At 46.0% G+C, this 20,025-nt stretch overlaps 1 protein-coding gene across 1 annotated transcript in view; it reads left to right on the top strand.

Moving 5' to 3' along the window:
• The window catches only part of LOC126542348 (E3 SUMO-protein ligase RanBP2-like), a 171,153-nt gene that overhangs the window by 16,075 nt on the left and 135,053 nt on the right, over window positions 1-20,025 (top strand). Inside the window, exons 4-8 of the mRNA XM_050189386.3 lie at window positions 751-794; window positions 884-930; window positions 3,858-3,917; window positions 8,010-8,078; window positions 11,944-12,117. Of these exons, the coding sequence (XP_050045343.1) occupies window positions 751-794; window positions 884-930; window positions 3,858-3,917; window positions 8,010-8,078; window positions 11,944-12,117 (394 nt within the window). The remainder of the gene's footprint in view (window positions 1-750; window positions 795-883; window positions 931-3,857; window positions 3,918-8,009; window positions 8,079-11,943; window positions 12,118-20,025) is intronic.

The raw sequence follows: 20,025 nt of genomic DNA, 5'->3' as shown, positions 1-20,025 counted from the left end.
AACTTAATTTTGAAGTTCGTGCATGCGATGAATCAGAAAGTGCTACACCTATTGATGTACTCATCTATGTAGGTTCTACTCATAAAGAGTACTATGTCATGTTTGATGATTGATTTTGGTGATGTGTCATGTCATTGGCTTGTCGTGCCATTTGGAAGGCGTTTCAGTGTTGTTTACATTGGGTGTTTTGCACTAACTGCACCTGAGACATACATGCAATCTTCTTACAGTTTACGGATTACCAGGTTACTGGTGCCATGGCCGGCAGTAGCAAAAGCTGGTGATGACATGTTGTGATGATTTGTCAAATTATATTGCGCATTTTAATCTGTTCTTTGTTTTGTCGTGTCAGTGTTATTACCGAAGGGAATGAGAAAAGTATGGTAGCTTAACGATTATGTTGCTACTAGCGCTTTACACCAAGACTTGGGAAGAATATGTAAGTTGCAGTATTAGTTTTATGTGCTCTCTGGTTAGACACTGTGTTTCAAAGAGACTGCATGTCTGGAACAAAAACTTTCAGCAGTTGGAAAGTGAAATACACGAGCTCAAATTCATTCTAGTCTTCCTGCATGGTAACTTAAATCTATGCAAATTTACATAGCCATTGTGGTATAATTATTACTGCCCCTGGGGAAACATTTCCAATATGGATTTTCTGCTTAGGTGAGTGGGTGCATATTTTGTATTATTTACTTCACCTGTGCACAACTGCCTAGGAAACCTTTATGATTTCATGTTGTTTTACAGCTCTTTGGCTCTTCAGGAAAACCAGAAGGATGTTGTCCTGAAAAGTGAGGAATTTTTCCTTTAAGATTCTTCTTTGTAATTTAATTTTTTAGTTTGGGTTCTCAGAAGCGTACACATGTATTGTTTGTTGCAGTTTGTGAAATCTACACAGAATTACCTGCTGACCTAGAGTCAACTAAGGTACGTAAAGAAATAAAGAAAACATACGTATTGAATGAATGTTCCCTTGTGCGGTTCTATGCTGTTTGTCAGTGTGAAACTAATGCGTTAGTTGTTGGAGCTTGTCTCATGTAAACTAATTGTCTTCATGCTATTTTTCTTAGTAAGCCATGCACCAACCAGCGCATGTAAACACAATCCTGAAATGGATTGTGTATTTGGGGATATGTCATTAATTAAGCACTTACAAAACCAATAAAACATTACTCGGATCTTTTTATATGATGGAAATAAGTGGTGTTCGAATCCCCACCCTAGCAAAGGCTCCCGCCAAGTAACAGAAGCCAGTCTCGAAGCCTAGGCTCTTGCTGACTGTATGTGCTGGAAACATGTTATGGGCGTCATGTTTTGGACATCATCTATAGCTTATGAAGAGTCAAAAGAATTTCTCACTGAATGGTAAATGGTGCTTCTCAATAATAATCAGTTTCAATGACACAGGCATGGGCCTCTAAGATAGGTGTGACCATAAGTGTATAGTTGAAGGAGATTGTTCACCGTGAGTGAGATTGTGCAGGAATTTCGCTTTCTGAACGTTCGCTTTGCCTTCTACATCACTGAGTAGGCTATGTTCAATTGTTACTTCTGGCTTGCCGCGTTGATGACCTCTGGCGATAGCGTGGTTTTTGTGTATCATGAGCGCGCAAACGAATGTTCTGAAAGTGAGATGTTTGTGCGATCTCGCCCCAGCCCTCGCATCGAGCTTGACATCATGGGCTCTCCTAAATTTGTTTCCTTTCTTTGTGTTAAATAGCCATGGTGAAGCAGTGGGTTTATTGTGCTAACAATTCAATGTATAGGCATTTGCACATATAGCAACGTGTGTCATGGTTGGTGCATGGAATAGGTATCCTACTACTATGGTGTGGTCTCTGTGGTCTCCAATTTCTTTCTGTTACTCGTGCTCTACTTATGCCTCAAAATTCAAGAAAGAAAATATGGGGCTGATTTTCTGCACTTACGTGACATTATGTTCGGATAGACAACTTCTGAGGGTATTCTGAAAGGGTACCCGTCATTTTTAATATTAGCTTCCCCTCAAATTGGAAATTTGATCGTTTTGTGCAGAGAAAGGCATGATGCCACTGGACGTGGATGATTTACCACGGTTGACTAAATTTAAATGCTTGCAGTGCATTGGTATTTTTCCTTTAGGTATTTTCAGGTGGAACACCTCATGTAAGGAGTGCTTATTAAGAACTGTTATGCTTTATAGCTGATAATTTCATGTAACATTTTTCATCTGCATCCTAGATAGGCGCCCTTAATGATTACTTACTCCATTTATATTAGTAGCTGTTAACTTCACTATGGAGGAAAATGCATATTCCACCTAATAGCATATTTGCATGATTCTAACATGCACCTTTTTTGGATAAAAAGTGTGGTCAAATTCATATGCACGTTTCAATCGTAACTAATTCTACTCAAAATAAAACATAAAACCAATCCTTACTAAAGAAAACCTTCAATGCAAGGTAGCTAGCCATACTGACATCGAACGGGTTATGTGAAGAAAGTGATCGTCTGAGACATTGCAAGGTGATTCCATGGTACGTGGAATGCCCTTTCGCAGAAGATGGTTGTGTGAGCATACGAGAAGTGTGACATTCTAATGCAGTAAATGGAACTGGAGATAATTTTCTGTGGTCGGTAGACAGCAAACAGGAGGTGTCGTCTGACTTTGATAGCTCCTAGCCGCTAAGACTGAGCTATGTGCGTGTCTGCGTGCCTTTCTATGTTGCATAAAGTTATTTTAACATGGTACGCATTGACTCAGATTTCGTTACCTGATGTGCATGGTAGCATTGGCACCAAGTTATTTTTTTGGATATTTGGGCGCATTACAGTCGGTGGCACGGTAGAATTGTGCAAATACGGTAGGTAAGTGGGGACATGGTCTGCAAAAGTGAATTTTTGTATCACTAACTTGATTTTGATAAAAATTGGAGGATAGGTTCAAGATAGAATTATAAGGCCAGATGCCAAATATTAATATCCAAGAAGAATTTTTGAAACAGTTACTAATTTTCAAATATTGAAGTGTCCATGGTTAATTGCAAAAACTGTCATTCTAAAACGGCAAAATTTTGGAATTGTTGTTTATTATATATTTTAGGAAGGCCCAAACTATGCCACTGTGCAGCTGTTTTGTTCAATTTTCAGAAATTGCATTGAGAAAAATATTGCATAATTGGCTTCACCAGCAAATTAACTTCCATCTGATGGACAAAATTTCGCTTTGCGTATAAACAATTGTGGAATCTCAAAATTTGACTCCACAGTTGCATTCTGCATACAATTCTACCCCAGTAAGCACCCTACTGAAAAGTCTTCCTTTTCTTATATACAAGAACGATAGTTCTTGTGAAAATAGAAAAATGACCAACCGTTCCCGTATCGGGAAAAGGGGGTAAGCGAAGCTTGTACTACGTGCACCTGACCTTCATCACGGTTAAGTAACCCACAGGTACTACACGCACCATGCTTGCTTTTTAAGCACTTCTTCGGACACCACCACTTCATCAAAGACCACAGTAAGGACTGTGATAAAAAAAAGGAGGGGGTTTAGGGTTCATGTTTAGTGTTTGAATTTATAAACAAGAGAGCACTTACTGCTTTCACATGCATTGCCCAATGTAGAAGTGCCATGTAATATATAGTTGCAACCTCTTTCGTAAACATGCTCCGAAAGTCTTTTTTGCTGCTCTGAAATGGGTTAGGCCTGTAGCATTACTGTGTATTGCACTTAAGTGAAGTCCATGTCAAGCATTACTTACCCTTCAATTCCTCTGTGGTGCTCCCACTTCCACATGTGTGCTGGAGCGATGTGTTGCCTGCACTTAGCTTGCTGTGGAGCATGTTGATGTGCTTTCCTGACATTTCAGTACTGGCTGGAGCGAGCTGAGAGCCTTTTTCCAGGCCACAGGATTGTTTTTAAGCTCAAGGTTTGTGTTCCTTCTTTCTTTTCACTGTATTAGATTAATTTTGAAGCTGAATTGTGGCAAATGTTAAAGGGACTGAAAACCAGTTTTCATGATACCCATTTCTTTAGTGTAATGCAAAGCTTACTGGTCCGTGTCCGATCATGAAGTGGCAACGTGGAAAACACCTTGGTACATTTTGTTTCATCAGGATTTTTCGGTTAGTGAGGATGTAGTCGTTCTCTGGAAGCATACTGAAAGCAGTGATAGGTGAGCCCGACAGAGATTTATGGCTGGCTGCATTGTTTGGAGGCAGACAAGTGTGGCCGTATCTGCGAGAAAGTATTATTTTGTTTATCAAGCCAATGTTCCTGTGATTCATGTTTTCCGAAGTATTGAATTTTTCCTGCAATAATCTCTAAGTGTTTACGTGGTTTCTTGTCCAACTGCTTTCGTCATTAACCAGTCAAAAGTGCAAGTCAAGTTGAGTTCTTGAAAATGAGGCATTTACACGTGATACTGGGTTCAGTGTGTAGCCATAGCCACGCCTGGGCTAATATTGTTGTGCACACCCATATACCGCACAACTAGACAATGGCATTTTGTATCTCACCAGGAGACCACACAACTCTGGGTACTTACTCGGAAACTTGGTGCTGGGTACTTAATTGCAACAGCCTATTATCTGCATATTAACCGCAACAGCCACCATGCATTGTGGGATGCGTGTTACGTTCGTTAGTGTGGACTTTCTTTACTTTTTAATGAGCCTAGTTAAAACGCAAGAGTCTAATATACGAACTGCACTTTTAAGGATCAAATATGCTTTACTTGATGACAGCCGACTTGCAGTCTTTGCCAATTTAAAATTATAATTCCAACTTAACTTGTGCACAGTGGGCTGCATTCTATCACTATAAATCATGTTCATTTCATTTCCATCAACATCTCGCTACACATTCCGGCCAGTTGTCAGTCCCTTTAACCCTTTGAGGGTCTGTGACGTAAATATAAGGCGCTGCGAACAAGTCCGAAAATGGCCGATGCCGTATATTTAAGACGCCGTCTGTACATTTGAAAAGCGCGCCCATTTCCTAACTTTTTCTTTTCTGTCATGTGCTGCCACTATGTGGGAATACAGGGAATTTTTTTCTGCGCGCCTCCCTCTCGGTTTTCGTTGCATGGTTTGTTTTTGTGCTAGTTCGCTCCTGCGTGTCTATATAGTACCGCGCGTGTGTGGCGGTTCGGGTTTTGTTCATGGGCGGTTTCGGCTTCTGGCGCATGCAAAAGTGATGGCTATTTTGTTACTAATCGCTCAATGGGTGACCGCCTCTTTCTCGCTCGTTCAGTGCTCACAGGGGTGCGCATAGGAAGGATGCCGCCATGCACGCGTTTCCGCTGCTTTTTCTTTTTTTAATTTTTTTTACACTCGCGAATACTAATTGCCTCTGGTTGGCGATAAGATGAAGATTAGTGGAAGTTTGTCACACGTATTGCTTTTTTGACGGGCACACAACCACACAGTTCTCCTGGGTGCGCGCGCCTGCGCAGTTCGATTACGCTACGGATGTACATATTAGATATTAGTGTAAGAGCAGGAAGATTTGAGTCTTGGGAAATATTCTCGTGTGCGCATTTTCAAGGCCTTGAACTATGTGTGTAAAAATGCATAAAATTTTTAATTCTTATAAGTTTATTTCCTTTTTTATTGTTGTTATTCATGAATGAAAAGTACATATATACCAACGCAAAATATTTTTTTCTCACTTTACGGTCACCCTAGAAAAATTGCGGTGAATCTTTTTTGAAATAAGTACCTAAGAAGAATTGAAATCTGCAATTAAATAAATGCACCCGGGGCGGTCGCATATGTCGAAAAAGATCAACCTTCAAAGGGTTAACTAAATGTTTGCATTTGGCGTTAAGCGTGAGGTAATTGTGAGTTAAATTCGTGACCACTGTAGCCTCAATTTCATGTAGCACGCTGAATGCAAGAAAATTAGAATAGAAAAAAATTAATATAGAGTCATCAAAAACAGCCCATCTCGTATGGCCCTTTTATGGGCTAACTGGCTACAATTTCCAGCTGCTGGCCAGAAGAGGTGTTTAATCAGCCGAAGTTTTGTCTGTGGAACATGTTGATTTTTTCGTGCCACTAGAAAAAACGTGTTTATACTTGCATTCCATATTGGGGGCGAGCTCCACCACTAAAAGAACTGCCGCCGTCGTCGATGTGGCGTGGTATGATGGATCATGTGGACACAGTGGCCGTGTCAGCTGCTTTGAAAGCGCCGAAGCGAGCTGAAAATGAAAGTTAAAGGCCTTGCCTGCGCTGCAGTTCTGATTAAGTGGGGAGGTTTTCCCATTTCAGGTGTCTGCTTAACAACACTTGAAAGCACTATATAGTGGCTGCATTTGAAGGCGGCGAACATGGTAGGCTACCGCTCGGTACCGCAGCGCTGGACATACGGAACGAAGCCCAGTGTCAGCCTACCACGGGACAAGAATCTGCATGAAGCTTCGATCGCAAAACTTAAAACTGGCAAGCCAGCCATCGGCTACAACTCGAGTGTGGAGCAAGCACTTCTGCAAGGAAATTTTTTGCTGCGGTGTCAGGGCAGGGATTTTCGCAATGAGCAGAAAGCGCACACCGAGATGCTTGCGTGCATGCACTGCCCGGCTAATGCCATGATACTTCAGTGTATGAACTTGTTGATGCTAGATACTGGCAAGTTCACTGGAATAGAAAGGTAATGGTAAGAAGCACTATAAAAAGGCATGGTATATGCTTATGTTTTTGTTAGCACCAAACAATGAATCTACTGCATTAAGAAAAAGGAGCAGTGGCAAATTGCTCACTGAGAAGACTGATAAACATACAGTGCTATGCAACTTGAGAAATAGATATAGAAATGTCCAAGAATTTAGAATAAAAGGAAAGCAAAAAAAAAGACAGGCGTTGCGATGACACATCACAAGTAGTCGTAGGCGTCGAAGTCCCTAGTTATAACAAAATTATTTTCGAACAACTTTGATAGTCCATGCAATAATGGTTGCTTGTGTACTGTCAAATGCTCGTAGGCTGTGGCTTAAAGCTCGCAGCACGCAGCGAAAAATTGGGTCCGGACATGCATATAGACGCACAGTTGGTCGCTGCGAACCCCTGCGATCGCTGCTTGAGGCTTCATTCTTTATGCTCCATTTGGTTATACAGACAACCCACCTAGTTTGCTCTCAGCGATTACCTACCTTTCAAGCAAGAAGCCGGTTTGGGCGACTCCATCGGGGCGACCACGCGCAGTGGGCGTACACTGTATGTATTCGGTAAAGAGATAGCGTCTGTAAACCATTCTGTGCTTTCTCATATGTTGTGGGAGATACGGGTTCTCCTCCGTACTCTTGGGACAAAGGAACGACAACACAGTAGTGCAAACAGTCACAAAGGCATTTATTGCACCTTTCATAGATCAATGCCTGCTAGCCGAGTTGCTGTCCCCAAAACATGCCGATGGGCGCGCGACAAATCTAGAAGTCCGACTTACCGCGACCGCATTGCGAGCGAATATGTTCGCCCCATGCTGGATCCCAACGCCTGGTCGTTCGCGTGTACAGTCACGCCAACGGTGTCCAAGGCGGCCACGCGAGACGGTCTCGCAGAACCATGGATTGGCGCGCGCGGTACGTCCGGCGCTGTTCGCCGACCCGCCGGGAAAGAGCCAGCGCCTTGGACCTCGGCGCCAGAGTAACCCCGCCGCGGTGCGACGGTCGCGCCATCTCTCGCACCGCGCTTGTACCACTCCAAGCGCCGCGGGCGCCAGGCCACGCGAGCCGTGCGGGAAAACAGCATATCAGGGGATGCGTGAGAGTCGCGCATCCCCACAATGTCAAGACTATTATTTTGACAGTAAAACATTTCTCTCCTTTCGAGAGTACTTACAGAAATGTCGAAGGCTCTCGCATGGTGTTTTTGCTAAGCGCTGACAGCCAAACATATGAAGAGTGCCGCGTTATCCCTCATACTATGCTAGCGAGGCTCTTCCGACAGATAGAGACTCCGTAAGTTTTTGCTCCCAATATTGAAGAGTGACATGTTTCTTACTTTCATTTTACTGACAGGAAAGTTTGACGAGAGCCAGAGGTGAACCAGATGTAAAGGACATGGAAAATCTCATCACATCGGAGCTGGTAAGAACTGCTTAGTTGGTTCTCACTCTTTTCTCCCAACTCTCACTGTGTCGTTTTGCTTCTCCCTTTTTTTTTTTTTCAGTTTGTTTATGACCAAACATTTTTCTTGAAATTTCTGTCTGAAATTGCTTCTAGACTTGTGCATGAAGTCCGTGCAGATATTTTTGTCGACTGCTGATACAGAATTTTGTTACTCTGCCTGGGTTTCTGTACATTTTCGTTTAATCCTGTGCATTAAAAATATTTTTATTTTAGTAGCTTTGTGATTACAGCATCAGAGCACAGCTTTTTTGGTGCTCTGAATGCCTATTTCGAATTTGGGTGCGATTTATCAAGTAAATAAAAACAGTCAGCCTGTTGGTCTTGATTCAACTTGCTGTGGGCCTCCTGATTTTAGAACTGTTTATCATTGATGCTGATGACTCTACTGAGTGACATGATGAACATTTCCTGCTTTTGTCACGCAGATTGGTGTTAACTAGCTAACTAGAAAAACCCTGCTGTTTTGTGGAAGGAAAATGGAAAGCAATGCTGTCTAAGCAGTAGATGATTGCTTAGTGCCATTAAGCACACTATGGCCCAATATTAAATTGAAAACCTCATTGATATTGAGGACAACGTTGCTATCTTTTCAGCTTCAGAAGGGAAAAAAAGCACTCAATTTTATTTGACAGACATTCTATTCATAAAAAAATATTTTCCAGACCTGCGTATACAAACTGGGTAGTTATCAGTAGGGGCATACTAATTTGGTGTTCCCTTTATAAGAGTAGAGCATACCATGTATCTTCATTCATAGGTACCTAAGTTACTGATAGCTAGCAAGATTCTGGTCAACTAATGTGATTAGGCTCCTAAGCATGTGCAGCACTGCACAAAAGTTCGAGTTAAAATTGATTATACAGTCACCGTCCGATTTTTTTTGGACTCGAAACATCTGAAAAATCAGGTAGTCCGAAAAAATGAATGCATGCCTTTTACTGCATGCATGCCCCCAAGGACTCAAATCACCACAGGCACGTTTGAAATAGCTCTATAGGCCTGTCAGTTGACTTCATTATGCATATTGGTGCTCGTACTGTGATTGGAAATGGTGGATGCATGCACGTACATAGAATTACAGGGGGCATGACACCCAATTTTCCATCATTATCTGTATTATGTGAGGTAATCTTTGTGCATTCAAGAACACATCAAAATTTTAGCACATTTGAGCCAGCACGCAATTTCTAATTTAATTTCTTATATTACACTCGAACGGCGTAACAGTGGGGCAACACCGGCACGCTCCCAAGCCGTGACGTCACAGGCTGCATGCCTGCCGAGCGAGCATGTATATTGGATATTCCGGCAAGGAATCTGGTGTGTCAGCTGTGCGCGCCGCATGTGGGAATCTTCTGCTTTGTTCAGTTTGCCATTGGAATTGTTCAGCTTGTAGGGGCTGAAACAATGCCACCGCGGCGCCTATGTAGCGCTGTTGGGTGTTAGAGCGAACAGACCAAGGTGTGCTCCGTATCGTACTTCAGGTTCCCCAAGAAGCCGCTGAAACTTAAGGCTTGGAAGATTAATGTGGGCAGGAAGGACTGGCGATTATCTGACGCTTTTGGTTTGTTCTCGGAACACTTCAAGCCAGGCAGCTACAACGACAATTTGCGCCTGCTCACCGAGTTTGGGATACCCATGGAAAAGCTAAGGCTGCGGCCAGACACGATGCTGACCGTGTTAGCGCACGGACCAATCCAGCAGGCAGTGTCCCGGCCAGACGTTAGCCTTGCTATTTGTTTTATGGATATCGGGTGCAATAAAGCAAGTTCAAGTGAAGGTTCAGCCAAAGCATACATCGTGCCAAATCCTTGCGCCGTGGACACATGTGCGCCGGTATTTGTGTACATATGCTGCATGCAACTACAGTGGAAAAAAAAAAAAAACTGGTGGAGCGCGCGGCTGCTTAACAACATCACAGTTTTGTTGAGTACGGATCCTAAAGAAATGCATGCCAGCAAACAATCTACGCGTGTAACAATTTGCATTGTGCGAAGTAGCACCAGACTTCACCTCCCATGAACAGATGGCTAAGCAGTGCTGAATGCATGAAATATCAAGAGTGCAGAAAAGCATCAGTAGCATTTAGCGCAACACCAATGTCACCATCTACGTTGACCACATTTACTACGCTGTCTTCGTCCATGGCCTCCGACATTTGCGCAAGCCAGCCGGCGCGCACGAATCTTGGAGGCCGTTTTTTGTCACTTGAGCTGGTGGCGATGTAGAAGTCAAAATGCGCAGATTATACTACGCCATCACTGCATGTGCTGCTCAAAGATTCCTCGCTTGCATCATCACGCAAAGTTCGCAGTGTTGAAGACGTGGCACACGACATCTGGAGGAAATATGTCAACAAACAGCAGCTATGCCCTGACCTCACATGGCGCGATGGCCGATTTCGTAGCAGATAATGGCTCGGTTCCATGCAGCGCGGGATGTCACACCTGGCTTGGCAATATGGCGGTGGGAGCCGGAGGGCGGGGCTTAGAGCCAGAGAGTTCTAGCTCATATTTTGGACAGAAATGGGCTTTTACTGCCAAGTTTTTATGTATGCGTAACTGTAATAAACCCTCTGCTACAATTTCTCACTGGAAAAAACAAATTGTTGAGTGACCGTGTCATTCCCCCTTTAAGGCTATGTTCACACTTGGTCTCGGAGCAGGCGGAAGCAGAAAAACACTTGACAAAATCCTCCCGCCTAGGCGCCGAAACGCACGAAAAATCAGGCGGCAAGCCTGATCAATCTCGAACCGAATTTTTCGCCTCGGCGAAGCGGGAAGCAGTTCCTCTTCATTGGGAGCTGCACTAGCATGTAAACATCTGGTCGTAAAATTTTAAATTTTCCCTTGTTCATTGTTTATTTTTAGGAAGGACAACTAGCTAAAGTGTCAAAACTGTCTTCTTCCTCATCCATGGCAGACGAAAGTTAAAGACATGCGCAGTTGCGTGAAATGATAGCTTTTGATAACTGATGGGTCAATGAATGAACATGCCACTTGAAATGATGCAATGAACAGCGCCATCATGTGTACACAGACTAGATGGATGTGGGCGAAAGCGGCAGTGGTTTCCGCTGCAGTGGTGAAACAAATGTGAAAATCTTGGACATGCATGGAGAAGATATTCCGGCCGCTTTGGCCTTTCCGCCCGCCTGCCACTTCCCAAGTCTGAACGTAGCCTAAGAAAAACATACCGTGTCTCATGACGATTACCCCTTCTTACTCTTGGTATGCTTCATCGCATTACAGTGCTGTATTGAGGCAATGTTGACTTTTGGTCACCGGCGTTATCCAGTTCGCTATGCTCTCCGAGCGTTGAAGCCATTGGCGAGGATTACAAAGGTGGAGTCGGCGCCATTGCTAACAGCGGCACATTATTTCAATGAAAAACATGGCACTGCTAGCGGAAGCTTGGTAGCGAACATCGAAGTAGTTAGGCTTAGTGTTGCTGCTGTGGTAGCTACGGCTGCCAGTGGATCTGCGTATGAGAGAGCCACTTCGAGGCGGCGCGATAATTAAAATAGCGACGGCGGTGGCTTTGAATAATGCCGTTTTGGACCTGTGGTCGTGGCAAAAAGTGCACAAAATCTGACGGTGGAGGTTTTTTTTGCATTTGAAATTTCATGTTCTTATGCATTGACTCTATGGGGTATGTGGTGGTGCCACAAAAGCGTCTGAATTATTGGGCATGTCTGTAAAATCTGTTAACTGTGTTTGATATTTAGCTTTCTTTTTGTTTGTTCGATTTGATATTCGGTTCGAAATGTACTGTGTAGTATTCGCACATGTTTATTAACTGGAGTTCACATTTCAATGCGCAGGTGACCCGTCCGCTGGATGTGGCACTGCGTGTGAAGCTGTTGAGGCTGCTGTTGAACTCTGGACGTGTGCTGGACGCCTACAAGCATGCACTGCAAGCTGAGGAGGAGCCTCAGTTTGGCGCCGAGGCTGTTTACTCGCTTCCCTGGCAGCGCTGCCTGGCTGACGTATTTGAGGCACGTGTGCACTTTGGAACAGGACAGAACTTGTTGAGAACTTCAAAGTGGTCACACACTGGTGGTTACTGCCAAAAATGCTGGGCTGTTAGGCTGGGTATTCACTGTGCTTGTTCCCTGCTTAACACTTTCTTGTACGTGGGATAATAGGCAGTTTTTGGGTGTTCCAGTAAGTGATATATTTACTGCTACAGCAAATGCTTGATATTAGAGTGTATGATATCAATTTGCAGAAGGAATGTGCTTTCTAATTTTATTATTTTCAAGCAAAGATTTATTAACAATTTTGTGAGGAAAATGAGAAAACTATAAGAACATTGATGCTGCTTTTCACCAAGAGAACATTAAAAAGTTTGGAAATTTACATTTCAAACAAAAAAGCTATATACAACATTCCTGCAAATATAAGCTTCCTTTCTGTAGAAGTTCTTTATATACAAAGGAAAATGTTAGCTATAGTGGCTATCTTGCTCATGCAGTGGCTCTTACAAACTGCCATGTGGCACTATGGAGCGCAATAATAGTGCAATATTGAGGTCCACTCACAGCCGCCTCGTTGAGCAAAACTTCGCTCTTTGTGCCGTCACCGGCAAGTGTTGACGCCCGAACGACGTTGACACCCTGCAGATAAGGACTGTGATCTTTAGAACGCCCTTGATATCTTTAGATCTGAGTGCGGCAGCAACGAAACGGTTCGTAGTAGAAAACGAAACCTATTGGTGGTTATCTGTTCACATTCCACGGATATTTGATGCATTTTGGCCATCCGTGCTGAAGGCCAATAAAACAAAATAGTCTTCAGAGTCTTTGCTGCTGCCACCATCAAAAAATGCTGACGCTGACTCATTGGAATTCCTCGAAATATTCCGTTTTCGAGGGGCAGCTGCGTGTGACGTTGATGCCAGGTTGGTAGCTATGAGTGCTTGTCATGCCCGACTGAAAAACTCTTAACCCTCCCCGCCCCCCTCCCCCGAGGTGAAAAAAAAGTAAAAGAAAAACGAAAGCGAAACTAGAAAAGTTGTTAATATGTTGTGCTGAGTGGCCTAGCCGCCTGAAAGCACTCCAAACGCAGCCAGATTAAGTTGAAACAATTGATAGTAGGCTATCAATGGGTATAGGCACAGACAGAAAAGTGTTAAAAATAAAGGATGCTGAAAGCACTCTCAAGATGACTAGTTTCAAGTCTTTGCTCTAGTAATTTAAGGGGGGACGTGACTATGAAAACATTTTTTTTTTTAATTTATGGGAATTGTGGGAGACACGGGGTTCTCCTCCGTACTCTTGGGACAAAGGAGCGACAACACAGTAGTGCAAACAATCACAAGGGCATTTATTGCACCTTTCATAGATCAATGCCTGCTAGCCGAGTTGCTATCCGGAAAACATGCCGACGGGCGTGCGACAAATCTAGAAGTCCGACTCACCGCGACCGTAATATGAGCGAATATGTTTGCCCCATGCTGGATCCCAACGCCTGGTTGTTCGCGTGTACGGTCACGCGAATAGTCACGATCTCGAACCCAAGAGACCAAGCGCCTTCCTTTTGGCGCCCAAGTAACCTCGCCTGTCGGCGGCGTTAGCAGCGCAACACTCGCGCCATCTCTCGCACCGCGCCCCAACCACATCGACCGCCGCGGGCATCACACAGGCCACGCGGCGAAGCCGCACTACAGGAGGCGCGCTATGCGGGAAAAACATCAGGGGACGCGCGAGAGTCGCGCATCCCCACATCCCCCCAACCTTAAATCACTTCTTATTCCGGCGAAACATGTGACACGGTCTAACATTAACCCGTGCTTCGCGAACAAGATAGTACATGCAACAGTGGTCGCGCAGAAATGTCTACACGCTGTCCATAGCATGCGAGCCGACTGTCCTTGGGTACACCGCTGGCGTCCGCCGGTCACAGCAGCAGCTTTGCGACTCGACGGCACGATCCCAGGCCAGGACTCCGGAGACGACGACGCAGTAATCGGTACGAGCAAGCGTCGCTCGCGCCGACGCGCCCTGCTGGCAAGAGCCGCCGTAGCTGTCGGTGACCGCCGGCTCTTTTGTCCGCCGCCGAGGGTTGTGAGCTGGATACAGGAGGCCGCCGAAGTCGCCGCGCCGAACTGGCCACAGCATCACCATCGCCCGGGGTGGCTCGATCGTAGTTCGGGGCAGCAGCACAGACGATGTGCAGGTGACGGCAAGCCAGGGGTGACTCCAATCACGCTGCGTAAACTCAACACACTCGGCAAACACTAAAATAGTGCAAGGGAGAGGAATTCGGCTTGCGTATCGCCCACGTGGTACGATTTTCAACTCGGCTAGCAAAAGATCGGGCAGCTACTCAGATGCTAAGTTCACGTGAACGAAGCTCGCTTTCTTGAGTCGAACGAGTAATTTCAATTCATGCGAGGCTAACTAGAATGAGGGAAGCAACTTGCAACACCTCAAGGCCACGGTCCACCAGGTTGTGTCCCTCCACGTGCGACAGGCAGCTTCGTAAAGCCTTAGGCCTAAAGCGTCTCTACCCTGACAACAACCGGCATCCAACAAACACCGAAAATGAGCGCAAAACAGGCAGCCGTGAGGAGAGGTCAGCTCTGTGAGGTGGTCCTACTCCACTCAGTGCACACAGCATCCGAGTTGACGGCGCCCACCGTCCTAGACGGTGTCGGAGCGCCCGGTGCCAGGCCGCAATACCAGTCAGCCCGTAGTGGCACCCGTGGCCCACGGCCACCCGGCTCCCAGAGCCGCGACCTTATCCGAGTCAGAGATAGAAGAAGCTATTTACATAAGAAATTCGGACCACCCACGAGGCGTCCGTACTCACTCGCTTCAGGCGTGCCACTGCTCCGCGGGCGCTCAGCCTCGCTCTCCCAGGATGCAGACCACGTGGCTCTCGTACTGACGAATGTCATTAAAAAAACACTTGCGAAACGGCTTAGCATGTTGACATGTTCAAACACACTACCGCCACCATCACCTCGCTCAAGAAAGCACGCCGCCGACGCTAGCGATCAAAATTCACGCTAGGCCTACGCTTCGGTTCAAACAAAGGTCTCGAACGAAGCAAAACTGTTAAAACTATCCTCCGATGCCCCAAGAGCCCCACGTTGGGCAGCCAGATGTGGGAGATACGGGGTTCTCCTCCGTACTCTTGGGACAAAGGAGCGACAACACAGTATTGCAAACAATCACAAGGGCATTTATTGCACCTTTCATAGATCAATGCCTGCTAGCCGAGTTGCTATCCGCAAAACATGCCGACGGGCGCGCGACAAATCTAGAAGTCCGACTCACCGCGACCGTAAAACGAGCGAATATGTTCGCCCCATGCTGGATCCCAATGCCTGGTCGTTCGCGTGTACGGTCACGCGAATAGTGGCACGTTCGAAGGCTTCCACGCGAGACAGTCTCGCCGAAGCATCGGACGGCGCCCGCGTGGACGTCTGCGCCCGCCGACGATCTCCAACCCAAGAGACCAAGTGCCTTCCTTTCGGCGCCCAAGTAACCTCGCCTGTCGGCAGCGTTAGCAGCGCAACACTCGCGCCATCTCTCGCACCGTGCCCCAACCACATCGACCGCCGCGGGCGTCACGCAGGCCACGCGGCGAAGCCACACTACAGGAGGCGCGCCATGGAGAAAAACATGGGGGACGCGCGAGAGTCGCGCATCCCCACAGAATAAATTGGTGAAATTTGGCATGCAAGTGTGATTTGTTATGCTTGTACCGTAACTGAACTTAGTTTTGTGCTATCTATTATAGTTTTTGAGTCCCAAATTAACATAAGTTCACCAAGATTTTCACATCTGCATGTTCACAACGGCCCATGCTGTGCAATAAAGCTATTGGTGTATTTTTCAAACGCTGAAATGAGCATAAAAATAATTTTTAAACTTTATATTGTCTTACTGATGACTTTTGCAAAAAACCCATACATTTTTTATGAGGTGCATATACATATGGACAGCTTTATTGCACTCATCAATGTTTAAGGATCTAAGTGCAAAAGACAGAATGATATTGTCTTCATTCGTTGTGAAATGGCACTGGCATGAGTGAAAGCAACTGCACAAAAAATGAAAGCTGAGGAAACAGGCCTCAATGTTTCATCTGTTATAAACATTTAAATCTTTACTTTGAGCACCTAAAGCTCGCCTGGTATGTAGTCCTTTGCCTGTGAGGACACATTTTCTTTATATTTTGATGTTTTTTGCGTTCTTGCAGCAGTTTCATGCACCTTAGTTGCCATTTTGATCATGCATCCATCCTTAGTGCAGAGGCCATGACAGCACATTCAAAACGTCCGCTCCTCTCTCGTTGTGCAACCTCTTTATTAGTGAGAGTTGGAGATGAAATCAGCAGTTGAATATTTGACGCAAAAACTTGTGCTCCACCAATGTTGCGTTTCCGTCGCGACCACACGCGGGCGCACCATCACCATCGCTCGGGGTTGCGCTGTCACTATCGCTCGCGGTTGCACCTTCACCATTGCTCGCGATCGAGCCTTCACCATCGCTCGGGGTCGCGCTGTCACTATCGCTCACGGTTGCACCTTCACCATCGCTCGCGGGCATGCCTCTATCATTGCTCGGGCTCACACCGTTACCATCGCTTGCGGACGTGCCTTCACCATCGCTCACGGACGCGCCTTCACCATCACTCGCGGTCGTGCCGTCACCATCGCTCGCAGACGCACTGTCACCATAGCCCACGGTTGCACCTTCCCTGTCACCCACATGCGCCGGTCAAGCCTCGTCAACAAGCTCAGTGGCATACTCTTCTACGAGTAGTTTTCTCCCTCTTTTCCATGCCTTTTGTGGTCTTCCATACGTGTAGGCCGTTTGGAACTTGATTCCTTTGGGGCTCATCAGAGAAAAGGTGCGTAAGCTGCCACGATTGTCAGTCACGTTGATAGGAATGTGCAGCTCGCTGCTGTGCAAATCTGCGCGAGAGAGGTTCGTCAGCAATTCAAATCTACAACAGCCAGTAGGAGCACTCCCTGTGCCCCCCGTGGCTACTTCGCTCACTTGCAATGCCGCATTTGCCTCTTTTTCACTTGTGTTCGCTGGTTTATGTTTTGGTGGAGAAATGCGTCGCTTCAGCTATCTTTAGCTCTGATCTCTCCTCTTTATGATGATACCAAGGTGGCGGCGCTGCGTCAATGATTATCTGGGTGATTATGCAGCACGACGGGGCCTTTCAAAGCTCGATTCTTCCGTAACTTTTGATGACAGTACTATAGGAAAGTGCTCTGAATTGCAGTGTGCCTATGTTCAGCGTATGTGGAGGCATGCGCTGTGTGCACGAAAGCTTTTCATATGCAGAAAATGTATTAGTGGCAGCTTGTTTATTTAGTCTTTTTGTGCCAGAACTGTTAGACCTTGATATAATGAACTCTGTGAAATTGGCAATTTGCTTTGTTATATTGAAATTTCGTTCTATATAAATTTGACCTTTTATGCAAGTAAGTACAGTCCCCGATCAATTTTTCTTATGCTGAAAAAGGCCGCAGAATTTTCTTCATTATCGGGCGATCGAAAAAATTTGGACCTGAATGAGAAAACAATTTATCTTGAAAAATTTGGGAGTTTGCAATGAATGATACGGTTTCTTGCCACAACGATATCTTCTCAGCAGCACTAATTAATACCTGTGTCACACGGGCACATTTGGAAGGCCTTCCAGTCGACGGCCTTCGAAACGTCACAATTTTATCGACTCAAAGGAGTTGTCACGCTGCTACACGGCACTTTTGAAGGGCCCCTGAGTGGTTCAGGTGTTTCTCGCAAAATTGTGTGGCGCTGCGGATTTTTATTTTCATTTTCATGTCACGATAAGTTAAACAACATTAAAACGACTTAAAAGCACTATAATTTCTTTCATGTTTGTTTATACATTTAAAAATATTGTTTATACATTGCCATACATATATTTTTAGTTTTTCAGTTTTTCAGTAGCGAAACTGTGGCAACGTTTGCGTTGCTGCACGTCGCTGTTGTGGACAGTACGTGCAGTTCGCACATATCAAGTGGCAAGAATACTTTATTGAATAATTAATAGCACTCATATATAGCATTTTAGAGCATTTTGGTTTATTTGTTCTTTCTAATCGCGAGTACGAGCACCCTGTGAACGAGAGGGCATGTTCGCGCTGTTTCGGTTTCCGTTGCTTAAAGGCCATCGAGATTTCGATAGAGTTGTAAGGTGCCCCGTTGACTCGATAGTCTATTGACTCGGCGACCTTCGAAACCGCCCGTGTAGCAGCTCAAACTTGACCTTTGAGTCAACTGACTATCGGTTGGAAGGCCTTCCAAACGCCCGTGTGACACGGGTATAAGTGAAGCCAGTCATGCTTTCGTGTGGTCTATGCCCCTGCTGCTGATAGGGTCGCCCGCACTGGGACAATGCTATCAGGAAAAATGTCCCCAGCGGAGAGCGAATGTCACTGAAACTCGATTACGCAACCTCTAATACTAAATGCACACTTGCATGGTGCGACGCCGTCTCGTCACGCCCACTCTTTGCACACGTGGCGGATTACCTCTACCTAAAGCGGGGTGCGCAGCTGCCTATTGCGCTCAGCCGCCCTTACAGCCATGTTCAGCCACAGCCAAAGCAAGATGTCCACCAACTTACTCCTCGATTTCGCTCGCACCCGCCCCCTCGTGCATTCTTTATCGCTTCCCTCCCCCCTTCCCTTTGCTCGCACGGGAAGGCGACACTCATGAAGCGACCATCTTTCTTTTGTCACCCTCGCAGACTGTCACTCACACCGAAAGCACACAGTGGGCCATAAGATCTTATTGCACTTGGACTTCATACGGAACATGATGTGGCTCCACTTTGGGGGTCGCTCTTGTCGTGTGGTAGTTATGTGATTTGAGAGGTGCGTTTGCAAGCAGCCGCTTGTAATTCAATCATTCGACCATCTGCGTCCACAGAAGTTCTCATTTGCCTCGGCATTCCTTTGAGGCAACAGTGAAATTTCGTTATATTGAAATTGCGTACAAACACACTTCGTTGTATTGAGGTTCTAAATACAGTCGCCGACCGATTTTCGAGACTCCAAAAATTCGGACATGCCCGATTATTCGGTCAGCTTCGCGGCACCGCCGTTCTCCCCATAGACCATAATGTATAACAACTGCCGAAAGTTCGGACACCTTGCAACCTCTCGTCTGATTTTTCGGACACTCCTTGAGCCAACTCGATCGAGGGCATCATGCACCGACTCTGACCGGCGCATAGTTCGACTTGCTGAACGCCATTTTTGTTTTGAACGGAGCCTCCTTGCTGCCCCACGAAGTGGCGCTACTGGAAATCCCCGCTCATCATCATCGTTTCTGTCTGGTTCGATGGAGTGGCCGTACAGCAGTTCCGGTTTCAGCTTAGTAAGCCATGTCAAGACAATCCAGCAGCTGATATGTTTCTTTCGCGCACGAAGCTGCGAGCAGGCTACGTTTTCGTTTGTGCGACTGGTGTCGGCACGGTGGTGTTTGCTTTGTGTGCTGTGTCGAGGTTTCGGTGTTCCAACGCGGCGTATGGAAACATCGCGTCAAGTGTCTAATGGCGCCGACAGTGCCCGCGCAGACTGCGCTGGGGAATGCCGGCAAGCGGGTGCCGGGAGGCCTAAGATTTGTCGCCTTCCGATGTGCTCCCTACTGATGCGGAAAATGTTCTGCCGAGACCTACGCAGTGGTTGCATTGCAATTCCGGACACCGTCTCATTTGACAGTTTCACAGGTGCTGACACTGCTGTACTGACATGCACAGAACTCGACGACGGCGAGATCATTCGTCAGGTTTCTGCTGCACCCATCCTCTATGCTGCACCGCCGAACGATGACTCCGAGTCGGAAGATGACGCACCATGTGCTACGCTGCCGTCGCATGCGGAGCGTGCACAAGCAGCGACT

Source organism: Dermacentor andersoni, chromosome 2, assembly GCF_023375885.2.
Source record: "Dermacentor andersoni chromosome 2, qqDerAnde1_hic_scaffold, whole genome shotgun sequence".
In the NCBI taxonomy this organism is placed as follows: domain Eukaryota; kingdom Metazoa; phylum Arthropoda; class Arachnida; order Ixodida; family Ixodidae; genus Dermacentor; species Dermacentor andersoni.
Note: the sequence above shows the minus strand (reverse complement) of the source record. Positions and strands in the feature narration are given on the sequence as shown.